This window comes from Ipomoea nil, unplaced genomic scaffold (assembly GCF_001879475.1).
Source record: "Ipomoea nil cultivar Tokyo-kokei standard unplaced genomic scaffold, Asagao_1.1 scaffold2279, whole genome shotgun sequence".
NCBI classification, from domain to species: domain Eukaryota; kingdom Viridiplantae; phylum Streptophyta; class Magnoliopsida; order Solanales; family Convolvulaceae; genus Ipomoea; species Ipomoea nil.
Genome location: NW_017618707.1, coordinates 1,325,601 through 1,341,924, shown reverse-complemented (window position 1 = coordinate 1,341,924; position 16,324 = coordinate 1,325,601). Strand labels below are relative to the sequence as shown.

At 33.8% G+C, this 16,324-nt stretch overlaps 3 protein-coding genes across 5 annotated transcripts; 1 reads left to right on the top strand and 2 right to left on the bottom strand.

Moving 5' to 3' along the window:
* Positions 1-827: 827 nt before the first annotated feature.
* On the bottom strand, positions 828-2,731 carry LOC109150658. Its single transcript, XM_019298644.1, has 3 exons — positions 2,501-2,731; positions 1,465-1,670; positions 828-1,372 (listed from the first exon to the last, which is right to left on the bottom strand). Exons 1-3 carry the CDS (start codon positions 2,588-2,590, stop codon positions 1,108-1,110), a joined length of 561 nt encoding a protein of 186 aa, XP_019154189.1. The 5' UTR covers positions 2,591-2,731; the 3' UTR covers positions 828-1,107.
* A 4,947-nt stretch (positions 2,732-7,678) lies between these two features.
* LOC109150650 lies at positions 7,679-10,936 on the top strand. Its single transcript, XM_019298636.1, has 5 exons — positions 7,679-7,967; positions 9,013-9,145; positions 9,249-9,352; positions 10,013-10,289; positions 10,363-10,936. The coding sequence occupies exons 1-5, from the start codon at positions 7,870-7,872 to the stop codon at positions 10,861-10,863; spliced, it is 1,113 nt and encodes a 370-aa protein (XP_019154181.1). The 5' UTR covers positions 7,679-7,869; the 3' UTR covers positions 10,864-10,936.
* LOC109150649 lies at positions 10,882-15,951 on the bottom strand. Of its 3 annotated transcripts, XM_019298634.1 has the most exons (9): positions 15,716-15,950; positions 15,452-15,637; positions 14,664-14,788; positions 14,460-14,505; positions 14,227-14,379; positions 13,950-14,136; positions 13,795-13,803; positions 12,379-13,764; positions 10,882-11,737 (listed from the first exon to the last, which is right to left on the bottom strand). In XM_019298634.1, the coding sequence occupies exons 1-9, from the start codon at positions 15,772-15,774 to the stop codon at positions 11,009-11,011; spliced, it is 2,880 nt and encodes a 959-aa protein (XP_019154179.1). In that variant the 5' UTR covers positions 15,775-15,950; the 3' UTR covers positions 10,882-11,008. The 3 variants fall into 3 exon arrangements, with proteins under 3 accessions (XP_019154179.1, XP_019154178.1, XP_019154180.1); XM_019298633.1 differs by having other exon boundaries at positions 12,379-13,814; positions 13,943-14,136; positions 15,716-15,951; XM_019298635.1 differs by lacking the exon at positions 13,795-13,803 and having other exon boundaries at positions 12,379-13,766; positions 13,976-14,136.
* Between the last annotated feature and the right edge of the window lie 373 nt (positions 15,952-16,324).

The following is a 16,324-nucleotide window of genomic DNA, read 5'->3' as shown; positions in this document are numbered from 1 at the left end:
GAAGGGAAAAAGTGAGCTTTTGTCCCACATTGGTTTGAAAAGAGGATTTGACCCCCCTTTTATACAAGACCTTTTCTAGAGCTTATAGAATTGTATAGCATAGAGACTCTCTCGCGGGGGGGGGTGCAAATCAAATTCCAACTAGGGATGACTTCGGAAAGGCTTGATTCAAGCCCGATCAATGATAAGCCCAAACAGAACCTATAAATAATATAGTGATGATAGCTTATTGCTGTTGATGCCTTTGGGATGGTTTCCAATTTTGCATTTGTCATAATTTTTTATGTAAAGATGCAGCCTATAAAAAATTACATGCTTTATTAATTTAGAGGTGAAGATTCTCTGGGAATGTTATGTAACGTAATATATGGTTGACAACTTGGCATGTTACTATGTTAGATTTTGATATAGTAACAATTAATTGATAAATAATTACCGAGCTTGTGCTCTTGAGGTTGATTAACAACAAAGATCAAGAAGTATATCATAATGCTATAGTTTGTTTGACATAGTTTGGTCTAGATACTAAGATACAGTCGATGTAAAATGTTGCTCCCTCCGTTCCATTTTATGTGTTTAATACAGTTAACCTGGACTGAAATTATTTTTAATTCAATTTTTCATAATATTAAGTTTAGAATTAATATACAAAATTTATATATTTAGAAACTACGCTAAAAGTACTTAAACACAAAAAATCAAATTAAAAAATAAGTTAAAAAAATATTACAAAAAATAAACAAAGAAGAAAGAGTTGGTTTGACCAATGAGTAAGCAAAACTGATAAAATGAGAGAGAGAGTATAATATTAGTCCCAAGTTGTATCATATAATACTTGGCATATATTGTCCCAAAGAAGCATAAATAACAGACTTGTATTACATAATATAAATATAAATATAAATATACAATGAGCATAACATACTAGGAAAGTTCAAGTTTTGGCACAAAAGAATCAAAGACTGAAACAGCATCATGACAACAGCAAATTCTCAATCTCCAACTAAAACTAGACTCCTATACTTGGAATTCAGATGCAACTAAGGGTCTCGAAAGTGAAAATTCAGGCATTCACAGCAATCTCGTCGAGGAAATTATAAGCTGACCTCATTTATATGCTGACATGCCGATGTCAGCAGCTCCAGTGTATTGCCCCGGGGTACCCCTGGCCTTGGAATAGGAAGCATAATAGAACTCGGAGATTATGCCTGTGAACAAAATGAAAGCTGCTCCAGCTGCAAAGACTCCCTTCCTCAATGTTTCACAGGAAAGTGGCTTGTCATTCATTAAGAACGATGATCTGTACTTTGTGTGATAAGCATTCCTCACAGAACCAGCCAGCAAGCATACCTCGGCTATGAAAAATGTGACCCTGAAGCGAAGTTTAGAGGTCAAAATTGTTTCTTTTTTATTGGTTAATGATGCAATAGAATAGCTACTTATCAGAAAAGGAAAGGTGCAGACCAGCAGATTATAAACAGGAGAACTGCACAAGCTCGAGAGCCTCCAGGGCTCAAAGCCCTTCCACAGCAGAAGCAGCGGCTCGCCACCATTATAAGAATTTGGCTAGCCATGAGGAATAAGAAGGCACCGACACCAAAACCAGTTGCAATGTCTGAGTCATAAACACAGTAGTTGTAAGTGTCTTCAGTATCCTTTTGAATCTTGGCCTGTAAAGGAACAAAATTCCTGTTAATTAAAGCTGAAACAAAGTCATCACTTGAATATTCTACATTTCAAGTCGTAGGCATCTCCGCAATGTGTCCTGTGCGTGTCCATGATGTGCCTTGGGCATTTCCAGGGAAAATTTCGTAAAAACAAGTATCCAATATGTGTGTTCAACACGAAATCTTGGCTTTCTAAAAGTGTCCGTGCTTCCTAGATTTCATCCTAAAATCATGTAGGTACAAACTACAAACACAGGCTGATTACTTAACACGATTAATGGCTTGCTAAGAAACATTACTGGCAGACAATGTTAATACAAACAGTACTTCTCACATTAGATAGAAAACTTCTACATTAGCTCAAAGAATAGACAAGAAAACAAAATCAATATGCCAGTAAACTGAGTGGCCAAGCTAAACAGGAAATCAAGAACATTTTTGTTATAAAGCTATTCAATTCCAAACCCAAATTATTTCAAGAACATAAAAAAGCAAACCCTAATACCAATATCCTTTCAGCTGAGAGTGGGAAATGCTCATATTCCCTTACACCCCTTCATCACTACAGAAACTCCAGATCTTCCCAAATAAACAAACAGATCATATCACAACAATAAGCAACCCCCTCAATCCTCAAACATTCCTTACAATCAAAGTTCAATATTCACATTACACTAGCTCCTCTCAATTGAAGTTCAACATTTTACCCAGAAACAACACACGATTCACATTAAAAGAAAAACAAAACACCAATAAAACAAATGAATGTAACAAACAAGTAAATTGGGATTTTTAATCTAATGAGTTTGTTTGGGGGAGGGGTGGGTGCTCACTGTGCTTCGCCTCTGCTCAGCAGCTATAGCCAAACCAAAAGCTATGAGATCAAACACAAAGACAATGATCATTAACAGCTTGGAAGCCATTTTTGGAGCGTAGTGAAGCTTCTGCCTTCAGTTGAAGTTCAGAGTTGCACAGATCTAGATCTCTTCCTTCACTGAAACTCTGAAACTCTTAACTCTCTCTCCCCTGCCTTCTCTCTCTAGATATTCAAAGCCTTTAAGTAACCAAGATGCGCGGTTAGTATTTAATTAATGTACGCCAAAAATAGCCGACAGATTTTATAAGATAAGTAGTACAGCCTTAGACTAGTGTTAAATTTTTCAAATTTGCTTTACCTAAAATTCATCCATGCTACAAATCTATTACTATGTTTCAATATAGTAACTCGTATTTCAAACATATTAGAAATATCAATCGTAACTCATAGAAATGTATTAGAAATATAGGTTACGATATTAAAATACAATGATATCATTAAATTGACATATAATAAAAGGGACAAATCTTTACACATATTGTATCTCAAACACCATTTGATATTTACAATATTTTTTTAATGTGTTTGAAATATGAGTTACGAAATTGTAATTATTGTTTCCTTTATTATTTCAATTCTAATGATAAATTAATAAAATTTTAATGGAAGACTAATGGTGGTAATCAAATAAAAGTCATGGATTTAATATGGCAAAATTAAAAGGGTAGGACTAAATATGACAATGTCAGAATAGCTGAGGACTGAAAGTGAAAGTTACTAAAGTCATGAATGTAATATGGCAAAATTAAAAGAATATGATTAAATGTATTAATGTCATAATAGTTAAGGACTAAAAGTGGAAATTGTTTAAAGTCAAGATGTAATATGACAAAATTAAAAGAATAGGATTAAATGTAGTAATGCTATAATAGTTGGGGACTAAAAGTGAAATTTGCGCCCTTATTAAGATGAGATGTAGAGTTAAAAAAAATAGTTGTCTCAGATTGTACTAATAAACTTTAAGGGGGTGTTTGGTTCAAGTTATATAAAATAACTAATGTTATATTTGCTTGGAAATATAAGATCCCTATACTTGGTTCAGATTATGTAATTTTTTCAGGAAATGTCAGATAACCTTCACATTAAGTTTTTAGCTACTGGAAGGGAATGTGAGATACCCACTAATTTCTTAGATAATATTACATTCTCTTATCCTATTATTAATGTTAAACTTTTAACATTTTAATCAATTTATCTTATTATCCTTATCTTATTTACATATCTTAAATTTAAACTAAACATATAAATATAACTTTTCTAAGTTAATATAATATTCAGTGAACGAAACGCCCCTAATTAGTTGCTAAAATAGAGCAAATACGGAGTATAAGATTGGTAATACACGTCAGTGGATTAGGATGAACTCTAGAGTTATAGACTCTTAGCTTGCCTACCAATCTTTGACTCAATGTTCACAAAATTTGACTATCCGATCCGAAAGGCAAAATACCATTTGTACTGAACTTATTATGTACCAAATTATTTCATATTCTGATTCAAATTAATTGATCAACTTTGTTACAAAGAGTTAGTTATGCGAAGACTTAATAAGAAAATATTTTTTTCTACGTAACATTTTTCCCATTGAAAAACTAATATTTCAAATCAAATGTATGAAATAATATTTTATAGTATATTATGAAATTAAACATCCTCTTAAAATTAAATAATTACTCTGTGATATTGGCTCCCTGACATGTTAATCGATGGATTAAATTAACTCATTATTGAATTGTTTATTGCTTTAATATAATTGATATTTTATTTTTAAAAAATTGTAACTCAAATAGTCCGAATTAACAAAACTCGATAATTAAAGGAATAATTGAAATAAAGAGATTCTTTTATGCAACCAAATATCTTAAAAGACTAGCCATTCTTTTTCCCAACAAAAAAAAAAAAAGACTAGCCATTCTTTTATTAAATATTGTACATTAGGGAATAAAAATTAAGAAGTGATATCAACAAAACAAAAATTATAAATTTTATTTTTGAATTGGTTGACTAGTTGAACTGTGTATGAGGACTTTCAATAGATTTGACCACGGTTTTGATTCCCGTTTTAAGAATAGCCGAACCAAAATCGGTAGTTCCGATGTGAACCGCCGACTCTAACTAATAATAATTTTTTTTTTTAGATAAAATCATATGCTCTATTTTAAAATGATCCAAATTCAACAATTAATTTTTTATCTAGAATTTTTTTTTTAAATGGTCATATCAAATACTTAAACCATATATATAGGAAACAACACGTATAGCTGAATCTGAACACGCAATGTATGTGTGATGTGAAATTCATTATATTCAATACTATTTTGCATGTATATCATTTTTGTAGATCTGTAGCAGTGTTCACTGTGCTATTTCATTTTGATTTGTCATCTCCTGTATTATGATCTATGGCCTATGCTTTGAGTTTTTATTCTGTTTTTAATTTTATCATAAGGAGGGACTAAGAGTCACCCAACCCAAAAATCAGAACATATTTGCTTTGAAAATTTAGAACATATTTTCTGTTTAATTTTTTATTTTATTTTTTTGTATTTATCAAATATTCCATATTTGCTGCAGTCTGATCTTATGAGATCTGTAGCAGTATTTAATATTAAACATATATATTTAAAAAAAAAAAAGTTTACTTCCTAATTGAAACCAGCGGTTTCGGTTCGGTTTGAATCAAACCATGGTCATATCTAGCTTTGGATTCATTTCACTGATCAATTATATATTAGATCATATTATACTATATTAGTAAAAGAGTGATTCTCCTATGAGACCGTCTCACGATCCTTATCCGTGAGACTGGTTGATTCGAGATGGAAATATAATACTTATACTGAAAAAAATATAATACTAGTTAGGAATAAAGTATTTGTTACTAAATAGTAAGGAAAAATGTAATATTTTTGAGGGAAAATGTAAAATTTTTAAATCAAAATATAAAAGTATTATATTTTTTCTCAAAATATTTCACTTTTTCTTATAAGTAATTAACAAACACTTTCTTTCAAAAAATAAAAAATAAAAAATCAACACTTTATTTCTGATTAGTATTACATTTTTTTTTGTATAAATATTACATTTTTATCTTGATCCGACATATTTCACGGGCAAAGATATGTGACTCACGTAAGTTTTTTGCCATAGTTAAAAGCTAGGAAATGAATGGCATGGAGGAAATTAGTGAAGAAAAGTTAATATATAATATTTTTTAGCTTTTTACAAAAAAATCTCTATGAATATTTTAGTATTATTTGTGCATGTGACGTGTTTAATAATATGTATATGAGCTGTCAAAAACGTAAAGAAAGTAATGACTTGATTAGGGTTTAAGGTTCTGACTTTAGCTAGTCAAGATTAATTTTGTGTGTTAATTATTTTAATTTATTTATGAAGATTTAAAATTACTTGTGATTTTCAAAGACCTTGTAGTATAGTGACACAAAATTATTTTTCTATATAAGAAGTTGTGGGTTCGAGTTTCAGTGGAAGCTGAAGGTGGTATTGACTTTTTGTACCTTGAGTCAGTAATATTAAAAAAAAGCGGTTTCTTCACCAAAAAAAAAAAAGAAAAAGAAAAAGAAAAAGAAAACTACTTGCGGTTTAAGTTAGGTATATTATGTTAATACAATGAAGAACTAAACTCATTGTATAATATTTATATTTTGATATGAAATTGTCTAAAAGCTTGAAATTAAAAGGAAAGCTCTTTATTTTTATTGGTAAATCTAAATGCAATAATAATGATACTGAGTATATATTAGGTAATGATTTGCATAGGGTTGTATATTACCTTCAGAAGAGACATTATATTATTCTTCCAAAGAGACATTATATTATTATTAGGGAAAATGACGGTTTTAATCCATTAATTATATCTATATTGTATATTTGGTCCATGAATTATTATCATATACGGAGTACAAATTTTCTCATTTAATTATGTGTAAAGTTGTAATTTTAGTCCACCACTAACAAATTATGTTAATATTAATAATTAATAATGCATTTTAAAATTTTAAATTATTGAGGGACACCTTAGTCATTTTTATTTATATCATTTTGTATTAAATAAATAATTATTATTATTAGCCAAAGACCTAACTTGTAGTCAGGTGGCATAACTGTGGCTATATTAAATGAGAGGTTAGAGATTTGAACCCTAGAAAGTATATATGGACATGGACATATAGATACTCTCTAGCTACTAGAATTGAGTTTTTTTGAACGGTAGAATTGAGTTAAATACACACAATTTATATGTTTGGTTTCATATTACAATGGCCAATTGACCTATAGGTCAATTTTGGCTTATTTGACCACTATTAATTGTTTTTTTTTTTTTTTTTTGAAAGGAGCCTGTTCGGCATTTATTGAAAATATGCAGAAATAGAGTGCGGCGGATCAGAGTCCACTATTAATTGTTTGATTTAGTTAAAATATCAATATAAATGTTTGGTTAATTAGCTTTTTGCAACTCTAAAAGGCTAAAATTCAAAAGGCTACTCCAAGCAACTTTTTCAATTAGCTTTTTGAGAAAAGAAATTACACCAAACAGCTATCAGCTAACAGCTAATTTACTAAACACTTTTCTACAATCAGCTAATGTTATCAACTATTTATACACTCTAATTAACAGAATCAGCTAACAACTAACAGCTATCAGCTAACAGTCATTTTACCAAACAGGGCCAATATCTTTTTTCTTTCAAGATAATGCTGAGTCATATATTATTTAATCATTAATCTTATATATAATTAAATAAATATATTCTTTCAAATATTAAAATTGTTTATAATTCATCTTTAATTTTATTATCTAAATATATAATAAAAGAATTTTATCTGTGCATCCGTAATTTACTAGTTCATAAATAAAATAAAATAATATTATAGATTTCGTTATCCTCAAGTATTCTATGACTAATTACTAGGAAGAAATGAAGAATTTTCAAACATGGAATGCCGCTAATTAAGATTCAAAAACCAATCATTTCCATAGAGTTTCCTGTCAACTTTTTCTTCACATGGAAAGTTCAAACCGAGTATTATGTACGTACTGGAAAGATTATTGCATTTCATTATCGATATACTCCTTCCTGTGTTTATATATGTATATATACAGATAACTTGCATATAAACCTCATCACCTTATTAGCTTATTCTGCCAAACTTTTCACCATATCCAAATCTCCATCATACTGTTTCATAATAAAACTTCAAAAAAGAATTGAATTTCATTTTTCTTCTTCAAACCGGTCCAAATCTCGATCATACTGCCAAACTTTTCACCATTTTTCTTCTTCAAACCGGAAGAAAGTGATGAAGGGAGAAAGCACGCAGAAGAAAATGGGTTACAGATGGTTTGATATACTTCTTGCAATGGCCTGGGCCTCCAGATGGAGAAAAGCTTACAAGTGGTATATATGATTTTTTTTTTTTTTAATAGTAATACTGACTCTGTTACAATATAGTATCTGTTCATCTAGGCTACAAGGTTATTGACTTTTTCTAGCATTTTCATGATTATTTCTCCATGATATATATATAAAACCCTAAAATCTAAACTCCAACTTTCAAAATATTAACTTTTATCTCTAATTGTATATTTTAAAAATAATATTTTTATATTTGGAGTTGTTTTACATATTTGTACCACGTACTAAGTTTGTATATAATATTTATTTTTTAGACAAATGTAAAATGGAAACTCTTTACTTTGATGTATAATTTTTTGAATTCTTTGCCACTTAAAGTTTTGTGAGCAAATTTTTAATTTTGTTTTGTTTGTCCCTCCTCCTTTTAGGACATAATGAGTGTTCCCTTTTAATTCTTCATCAAAAGAATTTTATAGGATATTATTCTATTAACATTTTTTTGATTAATAATTTATTTTGATAATGATAGCTATGATAAGATAAGCAATCATTAAAGTGAATAATTAGTACAGTGTAAAAGATTAAAAGTGATTGGACTTTATTGAGATATATTTTCTGAGTTTATGTTTAAAAAAATCAATATTATAAAGTAGTATTAGAAAACAAATCTATATTTTATTTATTTATATTGAACAATATTTCTGGAGTTTTATTATGTCTTCTACTACATATATGAAATATTAAATTTTACCCCTAGGGGTGTTAATTGGTTGGGCTTTTTTTTTTTTTTTTTTAAAAAAAAAAAAACTGGTTATATTGAGTAATAGAAATTGATTTACCTCTTTATAGTTATGGGTTTATTCGGCCTATACTTTCCTGTAATAGCTGTGAGTTTCAATTATATATTATATTTATGATGATATATTTAATTCGATCATTTGAAATAAATTAAAATGAAGTATAAAATGAATGTTGTCATGGTGATTGGTGAATATGAAGTGCATGCTATACAATAGAGTGAATATATATATATATATATGTGTGTGTGTGTTTCTTGATCTTTAAAGTTATTATTATAATTTTGCAGCAAGAGGGTGATCAGGCGGCTTAAACAACGCATAGAACTCCAGAAAAACCGAATGGATGCCATTATCAGGCAAGCCCGAAGTGATGTTGCTCAGCTTCTGCAGAATGGGCAGTTACACCTTGCTTTATCAAAGGTAATATAATCACCACAGAATTTCATTCCATTCCATTTTATTGTTAATTTACACCCATTTCTGGACTCCCATTCGCCTTACAAGTTAGCTTCAATGGTTGCAGGTGGAGCAGCTTCATAGTGACCAGTGCAGGCTGGCTGCATATAATCAGCTTCTTCACTTCTGTGACTGCATCTTCACAAACCTCTCTGACTTCAGCATGCACAGGTATATATATATATCAAGGTTGCAGTAGGCGCTAGGCGCTAGTCGGGCGGCCGGGCAGCGCCTAGCGCCTAGGCGGTCTAGGCGGATTCTAGGCGGCGCTAGGCGGGCACCAAAAAAATTAAAAAAAATAGTGATAGACTTGTAGTTCGACAATTTTAATGAGGTTGTTTTCAACGTTCACTCAAATAATACATCTAAATAAATGAAATAATGATAATTTATAAGTCATAATGTCATAATAATATTAAAATCAATAATTAATGAAAGACGACATCGGTCAAAATCAGACAAAATCGATCAAAATCGGTCAAAACGGTCAAAAATCGGACGAAATCGGTCGACTTGGCCGAGTTGGCCGAGTTGACCGACTCGGCCGAGTTTGACCGCCCAGGCCGCCTAGGCGGCCGACCGAGTTTTGGCCGCCTATAGGCCAAAACTCCAAGGCAAGTGGCCGCCTAGCGGCTAGGCGGCCGAGTTTTACAACACTGATATATATACGTAGAGATTCGAACCCATGATTTTTGGTCTGACTCATACCAAATTGAAGCATGTGCTCCATCTCAAAAGCTTAAGCTGATAGTTGAATTGCACATTAATGGTTAGACGCTCAACACTTATAATTGAGTGATCATGTATGTGTGATATGTTTTGTGGACACAGTAAATTTTCTGATGAAGGCAGGGAAGCTGCATCGAGTATCATATATGCTTCAGCTAGATGCAGTGAGTTACCTGAGCTACATTCACTCAGAGATTTGTTCAAACAGCATTTTGGGAAAGCGTTCGAGAGAATCAACGTTCAGCTGCTACCCGGGAACACAGTAAACTCTCAAACTAAGCAGAACCTAACCAGGAAGCCGGTAATGGAAGATATCAAGCTCCAACTAACAGATGAAATAGCTAATGAGTATGCAATTTCTTTGGGACCTCAACTTAAGGTACCTTCTACCCGTTTTCTATGAGATTTTTGTTTTGGTTTATCTTATTGTGTTATTTGTTATCTTGTTGCAGTTACTTGCACGCGAAAATTACATTGAATCTTGTGAGGTGAAGAAAAAGGATGAACCCGAGGGGGGCTCGAGCAAGAATGAGAGTAAACACAAAAGTTCAAGGACTTTGAAGCTGCAGGGTATTCTGCAAAAGATTAGATCAAATACTACTTTGACAAATTCTACAGAGATAAAGATGAGGGGGAACAACAATATAGATCCATCATTCGAGATTGTACCTGATGAAAGGGCAGAAGTGCAGCATTCGAGCTCTAAGTGTTGTTACCCTGACAAAGTAATAGATCAAAGACACAGTCATATGTTCAATAAGGATGCCAGTTATGCTCGCAAAGAGAGAAATGTAGAGGTTCAAGATTCTTATATAATCGATAAAGATAAGAAGAATCGTCCTCTCACTCATGTTCATCCTAAGCTTCCAGACTACGAGTGTTTAGCTGCCAAATTCGAGGATCTAAAAAGGCAGAATGCAAATGATCAACCACTTACTAAGTGGATGAGGTGATATGATAGAATACAACTCTCAACTAAAGCAGCCTTTAGTTTTTACTTTGTTCGGTTTCTTGTTCCTCTCAACACAGACAAGAAAGAAATTTTTTTATTACTCAATAATAAAACTTGTAACTTTGACCTCATTAGAGGTGGAATGCTCAGCTTTTCCTACCAAACAATAGCAACTTTCTAATACTGTTGGTTACTTGAGGAGAGTCGCCACCAGTGATCCATTTCTTCCTTGAGTGATGTGTTTCTACCTTCACTTCATCACTTACTGCACTGTTCGCATCGCTCACTTTCAAGTCCTGTGGTTGGACAGATTGATCTTCGTTAGGCGGCATTGAGAATCTTCCATTTGACATCTGATCACGTTCTTCGTTAACGAAAGTATCAGTAGATGAAATCATATGATTTTCAATCTTCTCAACTGAAGATATAGTCTGAAGCTCCTTGATGTCTCTGAAATCATCAACTTCATTAGCCCGAGGCCTTCCTTCAGTGCTGCTCTCCTTTACTAGAGCATCAGGAGAAGTCGTATTAGACTTATTCATACAACTTTTATCTGAAGGCTTGACCTTTTGATGAATTGTTTTCCTACTTGATCTGTTCTGTGACTCTTTAGATGGCGTGTGAGTTATTCGTGCAGTTGCAAGGCGATCTATGGTAGAGCTCCTACAAATTGGTTTATGTAATTTCTCTGCCTCTCCAGTTGAGGCTTGATACTTCAGTTTCTCAACTTTCACAGTGGTGGCCATAGATCTTTTGCTATCTTTCATGGTTTTATTTGAGGTTGGTCTATTAGAAACAGTTCCAGCACTTCTCTCTGCAATCCTCCTTTGACGCTGCAATGCTAGTTCCTCCATTTTCTTTCTGCTTTCTTCTTCCTGTCAATGGGCAAAAATGCATGAAAGAAGTACAATAAGGAAAAGAAATGCCATGAGAGAGGGGGTAAAAGTGGATGAATAACTATTCAAAGATGCATAGATATTGAAACCATGCACCTGCAATGAAAGCCTAAAAGAAATATTTAACTTCTAAATTGTTAAGATCATATGCCAAAAGCTACCTCGAACCCGTGTCCTGGCTTTAATACTGTTTGTTAAGATTAAGCGCGGGCTCTGATACTTTTTGTTAAGATTAAGCGCTGGCTCTGATACTGTTTGTTAAGATTAAGCGCTTATCGCTACGCCAAAAACTATAACTAGTAGTGAATGCGCAACTTTATTTCTTGTACCGTCACATTTTCGAGAGGCAGGGTGCTGGACTTGGCCCTTCAAGCCTCCGCCCAACAATCCCCCTAGCCACCTGGTGCTGGACTTGGCCCTTCACCGGCCCCGGTCTCTGCCCACATAGATATATCGAAATATTTGTGATAGGAGTTTCTCAAAACATGTCAGACCAGCTAAACTATAGTAGGATTCTTTCCACTAGAATAGGACTAAAACTGGCAAATTCTTTAGGTGGACAATCAACAAGGGAGTAAATGCATTTTCAAGTACACCTTCTAATTCTTTTATTCAATTACCTTAACAGATTTGATCTTTGGCGTTGAAGGTGATTTTTTGATCCTTGAAGTGATCTCAGATTTGGTCCTTGCAAGAGTCCCCACTGGAGTTCTAGAACTTGTTTCTTTTCTAACTCCTTTTTCTCCTGGATTAGTCCTGTCTCTTGTATTGGGAACTTTATCGTTTTGGGGCAGCTTAAAATTCACTTTATCATTTCCATAATCCATTTCTGGACTCCACGGGGCATCCACTTGATCAATAGCTGCATTATCTCGCTCAAGCACCATGCAAAGATCATCTGGTTCGTTTACAACTGTGGCTTCAACCTCTAATATGTTATGCTTAGGTTGATTAGCTCCAATGATGTCCGAAACCATGAAGATGTCAGCGGTTGGTTGATAGTCAGACGATGTTTTACCAACTGAATTTGTTTGTACTATAAAAGAATCATCAGCGAGCACATCTTTTTTGTTTTCCTCACCAACAAAGATACTGTTGTCTACCTTAAATCCCCCATTTGATGATAGCAAGTCTGGTTGGTTGCACTTAAACCAATCTTCCTCGTTTTGGCTTCTAATGATCATTGTATCAGTGGCACCAATTGACAACGTTGCACGGGGGTAGCTAACCGTTTCTCGGGTTCTATTTGCAAATACCAATTCCTCATCACCCGTATCGCCTCCTCTACTAACTAGGTAAGTTGTTGTTTCTCTTGCTCCAAAATTTTGCAAATGAACTTGGTCTTCAACATGTATGTCTCTTTCAGTCACAATAAAAGAGTCATTTGAAGGAGCATGGTGTTTCGATAGTCCCTTGGTTTGAGCATTGAATGGAGATGACCGATCCTCATCCCCTAAGCTCTTGCTTGCAAAGAAGTCTTCTTGAGAGGTTCCCATATCTGCATTTTCAACACCACCCTCTCTATTCTTGCTGCTATGTCGTCTTTTCGTTCCATCTCGTTTCTTTTTGCTATGGGATGTTCTATTCTCTGGCCTCTCCAATGCCCCAACAGCTTGTTCTATTTGCCTTTTGATCGAATCAGAGGCTAAAGAGGAAGAATCACTAGAACTGCTGTCCTTCTCTTCATCATTTCTCCTTGAAGTAACATAATTTATATTGCGAATAACAATTGTTTTTGATGAACCTCTCCGGTGGTTATCTGAATCACCTCCTGAGCTCAAATCACTATTTTCATTTCCATGATCTTCTTTCGGATTCGTTCCATTTGAATATTTCTTCTTGCTTTTGGAACCCGACTTGCCCTTCCAACTGTCCTCTGATTCGTGGTGAACGTTTCCAGGAAAGTAAGACGGGGGAGCCTGCATTCCTGGAAGCAGATACCCGGGAAAAGGCCTCGTTTGAGGAATCCCGGGACCTGGAAAATGTTGCAGATACTGTGGGAAATGGTTTTGCCATATTGGAAGCTGCATTTGAGGTGTTGATGCCAAGCCATTATCTGAATATCATATCACATCCAGAGAATACCAAAAGATCAAACAAAACAAAGAGAATCTTATCAGAAACTCTAAGAATTATGGGCATTGCAGAATCTTATGAAAGCAAACATGACACAAAACAAATTACCATTCGATAACTCGTTCTGGTTCATCATGGTATCTTGATTATACAATTTCTCCTCTCCAGCAAACACGATTCCTGATTTCCCGAAATATGGAAGCTCAGAAGGTGAGCAGGCCTGCATTGCTGCTACCTCGTGCATCCACATTCCATCGTCGCTTTTTTTAGTACACAATTCCAAGAAATTTACACATGCTTCCCTGAATAAACATAGCCAAGCATCAGAAGTTGCCTGCTACCATATATACATCATAGATAATGTAACGATTTTTTTTCCCAGAGTTGTTTACCTTAACCGTAAAGCTCCAAAAGCATTGGCGAAAGATATAAGGTCCTCTAAACAGTCTGCCTTAAATCCTGACACTAGAGCACGAGCATACGCCATGGCTTGCTCTTTCCTAAGAACCACCTTTCGAGTTTCCAGAATGCGTTGCAGACGAGCCCTGTCCACAATGATGTATTAATTAACCCATACTAAAAGGCAGACAATATAATGTAAATGACTTAGCACAAGCTTTTTTACTTGGAATCTTCTCCTTGGGAAGTTTCACCAGTTCCATTGGATTCAACTACAAACATCATAGATAAGTTTTATCAAGAAGAAGATTAAACGAGATTGTCTAGGTACAGATCAGAAACATTAATTTCCTTGAAGTCCATATCCATTTGGTCCTGGGATTCATATCATTTATCAAAATAAAGTACAATGAGACATGTTTAACTATACCTTCTGCCTCAGATGCCACGCTTGGCTGTTCATTCGGTTGAACTGAACTCTCAATCTGCGCGATCTCTCTCTCAATGCTAACAAATCTCTCAAGAACTTCTGGACTACTTACAAACTTTACAAACCTACCAAGCGTCGTTTGAGATAATCAACAAGCCAAGTTCAAAATAAGCAAGCAATTAAACACTAATGGTGTCAGCATTGATGAAATATCACATCCTTAAACCAAAACCCATGGTGACAATTTCAATGATAGAAACCAAATTATACTTGTTAACTAATTAAGCACATTAATCTTGAAATTAATAGTTATGATAAGTTCTACAAGTTTCCTATCAGTATACTAGAGAAGCCAAGTTCCTCAACAAGCAACCAATCAAATGGATAATGTGTGCCCGCACAGACAGTTCGATCAGTTGGTTCTTAAGTGGTAGATTGTGGGCAAGGACCTGACAGCTGTAGTTCCTAGTGGACACCTGACAGTGGTCCAGTGTCCTCCCACCTAATGGGCCTCTGAATCACCGTTACCATCAAATTCCAACCAAAACTCAAGTTATTGTTTTGATAATGCTACCAAATCTTGCATATCATGCATCAAAATAACTAATCAAATAATGCCACCAAAACTACCTAAATTTGCAAAATACAAGCAAGCTATGTATATCAACACTGATGAAATATCACAAATTCCCTACATTATATTAGTCCACTAAAAGAACCTTGGACTACCAGAAGAGTTAATCAGACAGGAAATAAACATCAAGGGATTCATTATATTATATTCCAACCTTTCCAAAGTAGCTTTGGTGAACCAAGAAGAATTGGAAGTGTGTGGAGTAGAAGGGCGAAGAGTAATGGAGTAGCCTCCTCTGGAAATCTGATCTTGAGCGGATTTGAGATGAGAAATGAAGGGTTGAAGCAACCCAGACGCCAGTTTCTCATTTTTCTTGCCGGAAAAGATGACAAGATCGCATCTTTATCAAATCAAAACATTGTGAAAATCCAAGAAATCAACGAACGAACTACTAAACAGTAGAAAATGTAGTAATTACCTGGTCCTTGTTGGGGTGAGCTGAAACAAAACATAATCAAGAAGAGTAGCTGAATCCATTTTCTTCGTCGTTTAATTAGCATACAAAATGGAGACACACCCTGCAGAATCTGCAGAACAGGGCACGAATGTTTGTTTTGAGAGTTGTGATGAGCAGATAATTCTTTCACTCTCTACTTGTACACAACTTACTAATATTACGTACACATGAATAGAGAGAGAGAGAGAGAGAGTAATGGAATCATGATGGACCACGTGAAGGTTGGAGGGATGTGTTGGATTCAAATGTGGGGTTCTCATTTTCAGTGCCGACACTTCATCTATGGAATGTAATCCCCCCTGTCCTTCTCTACATTTATTTTTAGGAATCTTCTAAGGTTTGCATGTAATAGAATTGATATTATATATATATATATATATATATATATATATATATATATATATATATATATATATATATATATATTTTATAACCTAGATTGTCCGACTTTGCAAGATTATATCTTAGACTTCATGATTCCGCTCTAGGTTCATGAAAAAATAAATTGAGTCAATTTAGTTTCGAGACTCAACACTAAATTGTACACTCTAATATATTTTAGGAAAAAAA

Excerpts from the sequence above, each read along its gene's own strand:
- LOC109150658 (XM_019298644.1), bottom strand. The coding sequence starts at position 2,590 with ATGGCTTCCAAGCTGTTAATGATCATTGTCTTTGTGTTTGATCTCATA. Across the intron at positions 1,671-2,500 it reads CTGAGCAGAGGCGAAGCACA|GCCAAGATTCAAAAGGATAC; the intron begins GTGAGCACCCAC and ends GTTCCTTTACAG. Across the intron at positions 1,373-1,464 it reads CTCCTGTTTATAATCTGCTG|GGTCACATTTTTCATAGCCG; the intron begins GTCTGCACCTTT and ends ACTTCGCTTCAG.
- LOC109150650 (XM_019298636.1), top strand. The coding sequence starts at position 7,870 with ATGAAGGGAGAAAGCACGCAGAAGAAAATGGGTTACAGATGGTTTGAT. Across the intron at positions 9,146-9,248 it reads TACACCTTGCTTTATCAAAG|GTGGAGCAGCTTCATAGTGA; the intron begins GTAATATAATCA and ends CAATGGTTGCAG. Across the intron at positions 9,353-10,012 it reads TCTGACTTCAGCATGCACAG|TAAATTTTCTGATGAAGGCA; the intron begins GTATATATATAT and ends TTGTGGACACAG.
- LOC109150649 (XM_019298633.1), bottom strand. The coding sequence starts at position 15,774 with ATGGATTCAGCTACTCTTCTTGATTATGTTTTGTTTCAGCTCACCCCA. Across the intron at positions 14,380-14,459 it reads TCCCAAGGAGAAGATTCCAA|GGCTCGTCTGCAACGCATTC; the intron begins GTAAAAAAGCTT and ends CATTGTGGACAG. Across the intron at positions 14,137-14,226 it reads TTTGGAGCTTTACGGTTAAG|GGAAGCATGTGTAAATTTCT; the intron begins GTAAACAACTCT and ends ATGTTTATTCAG.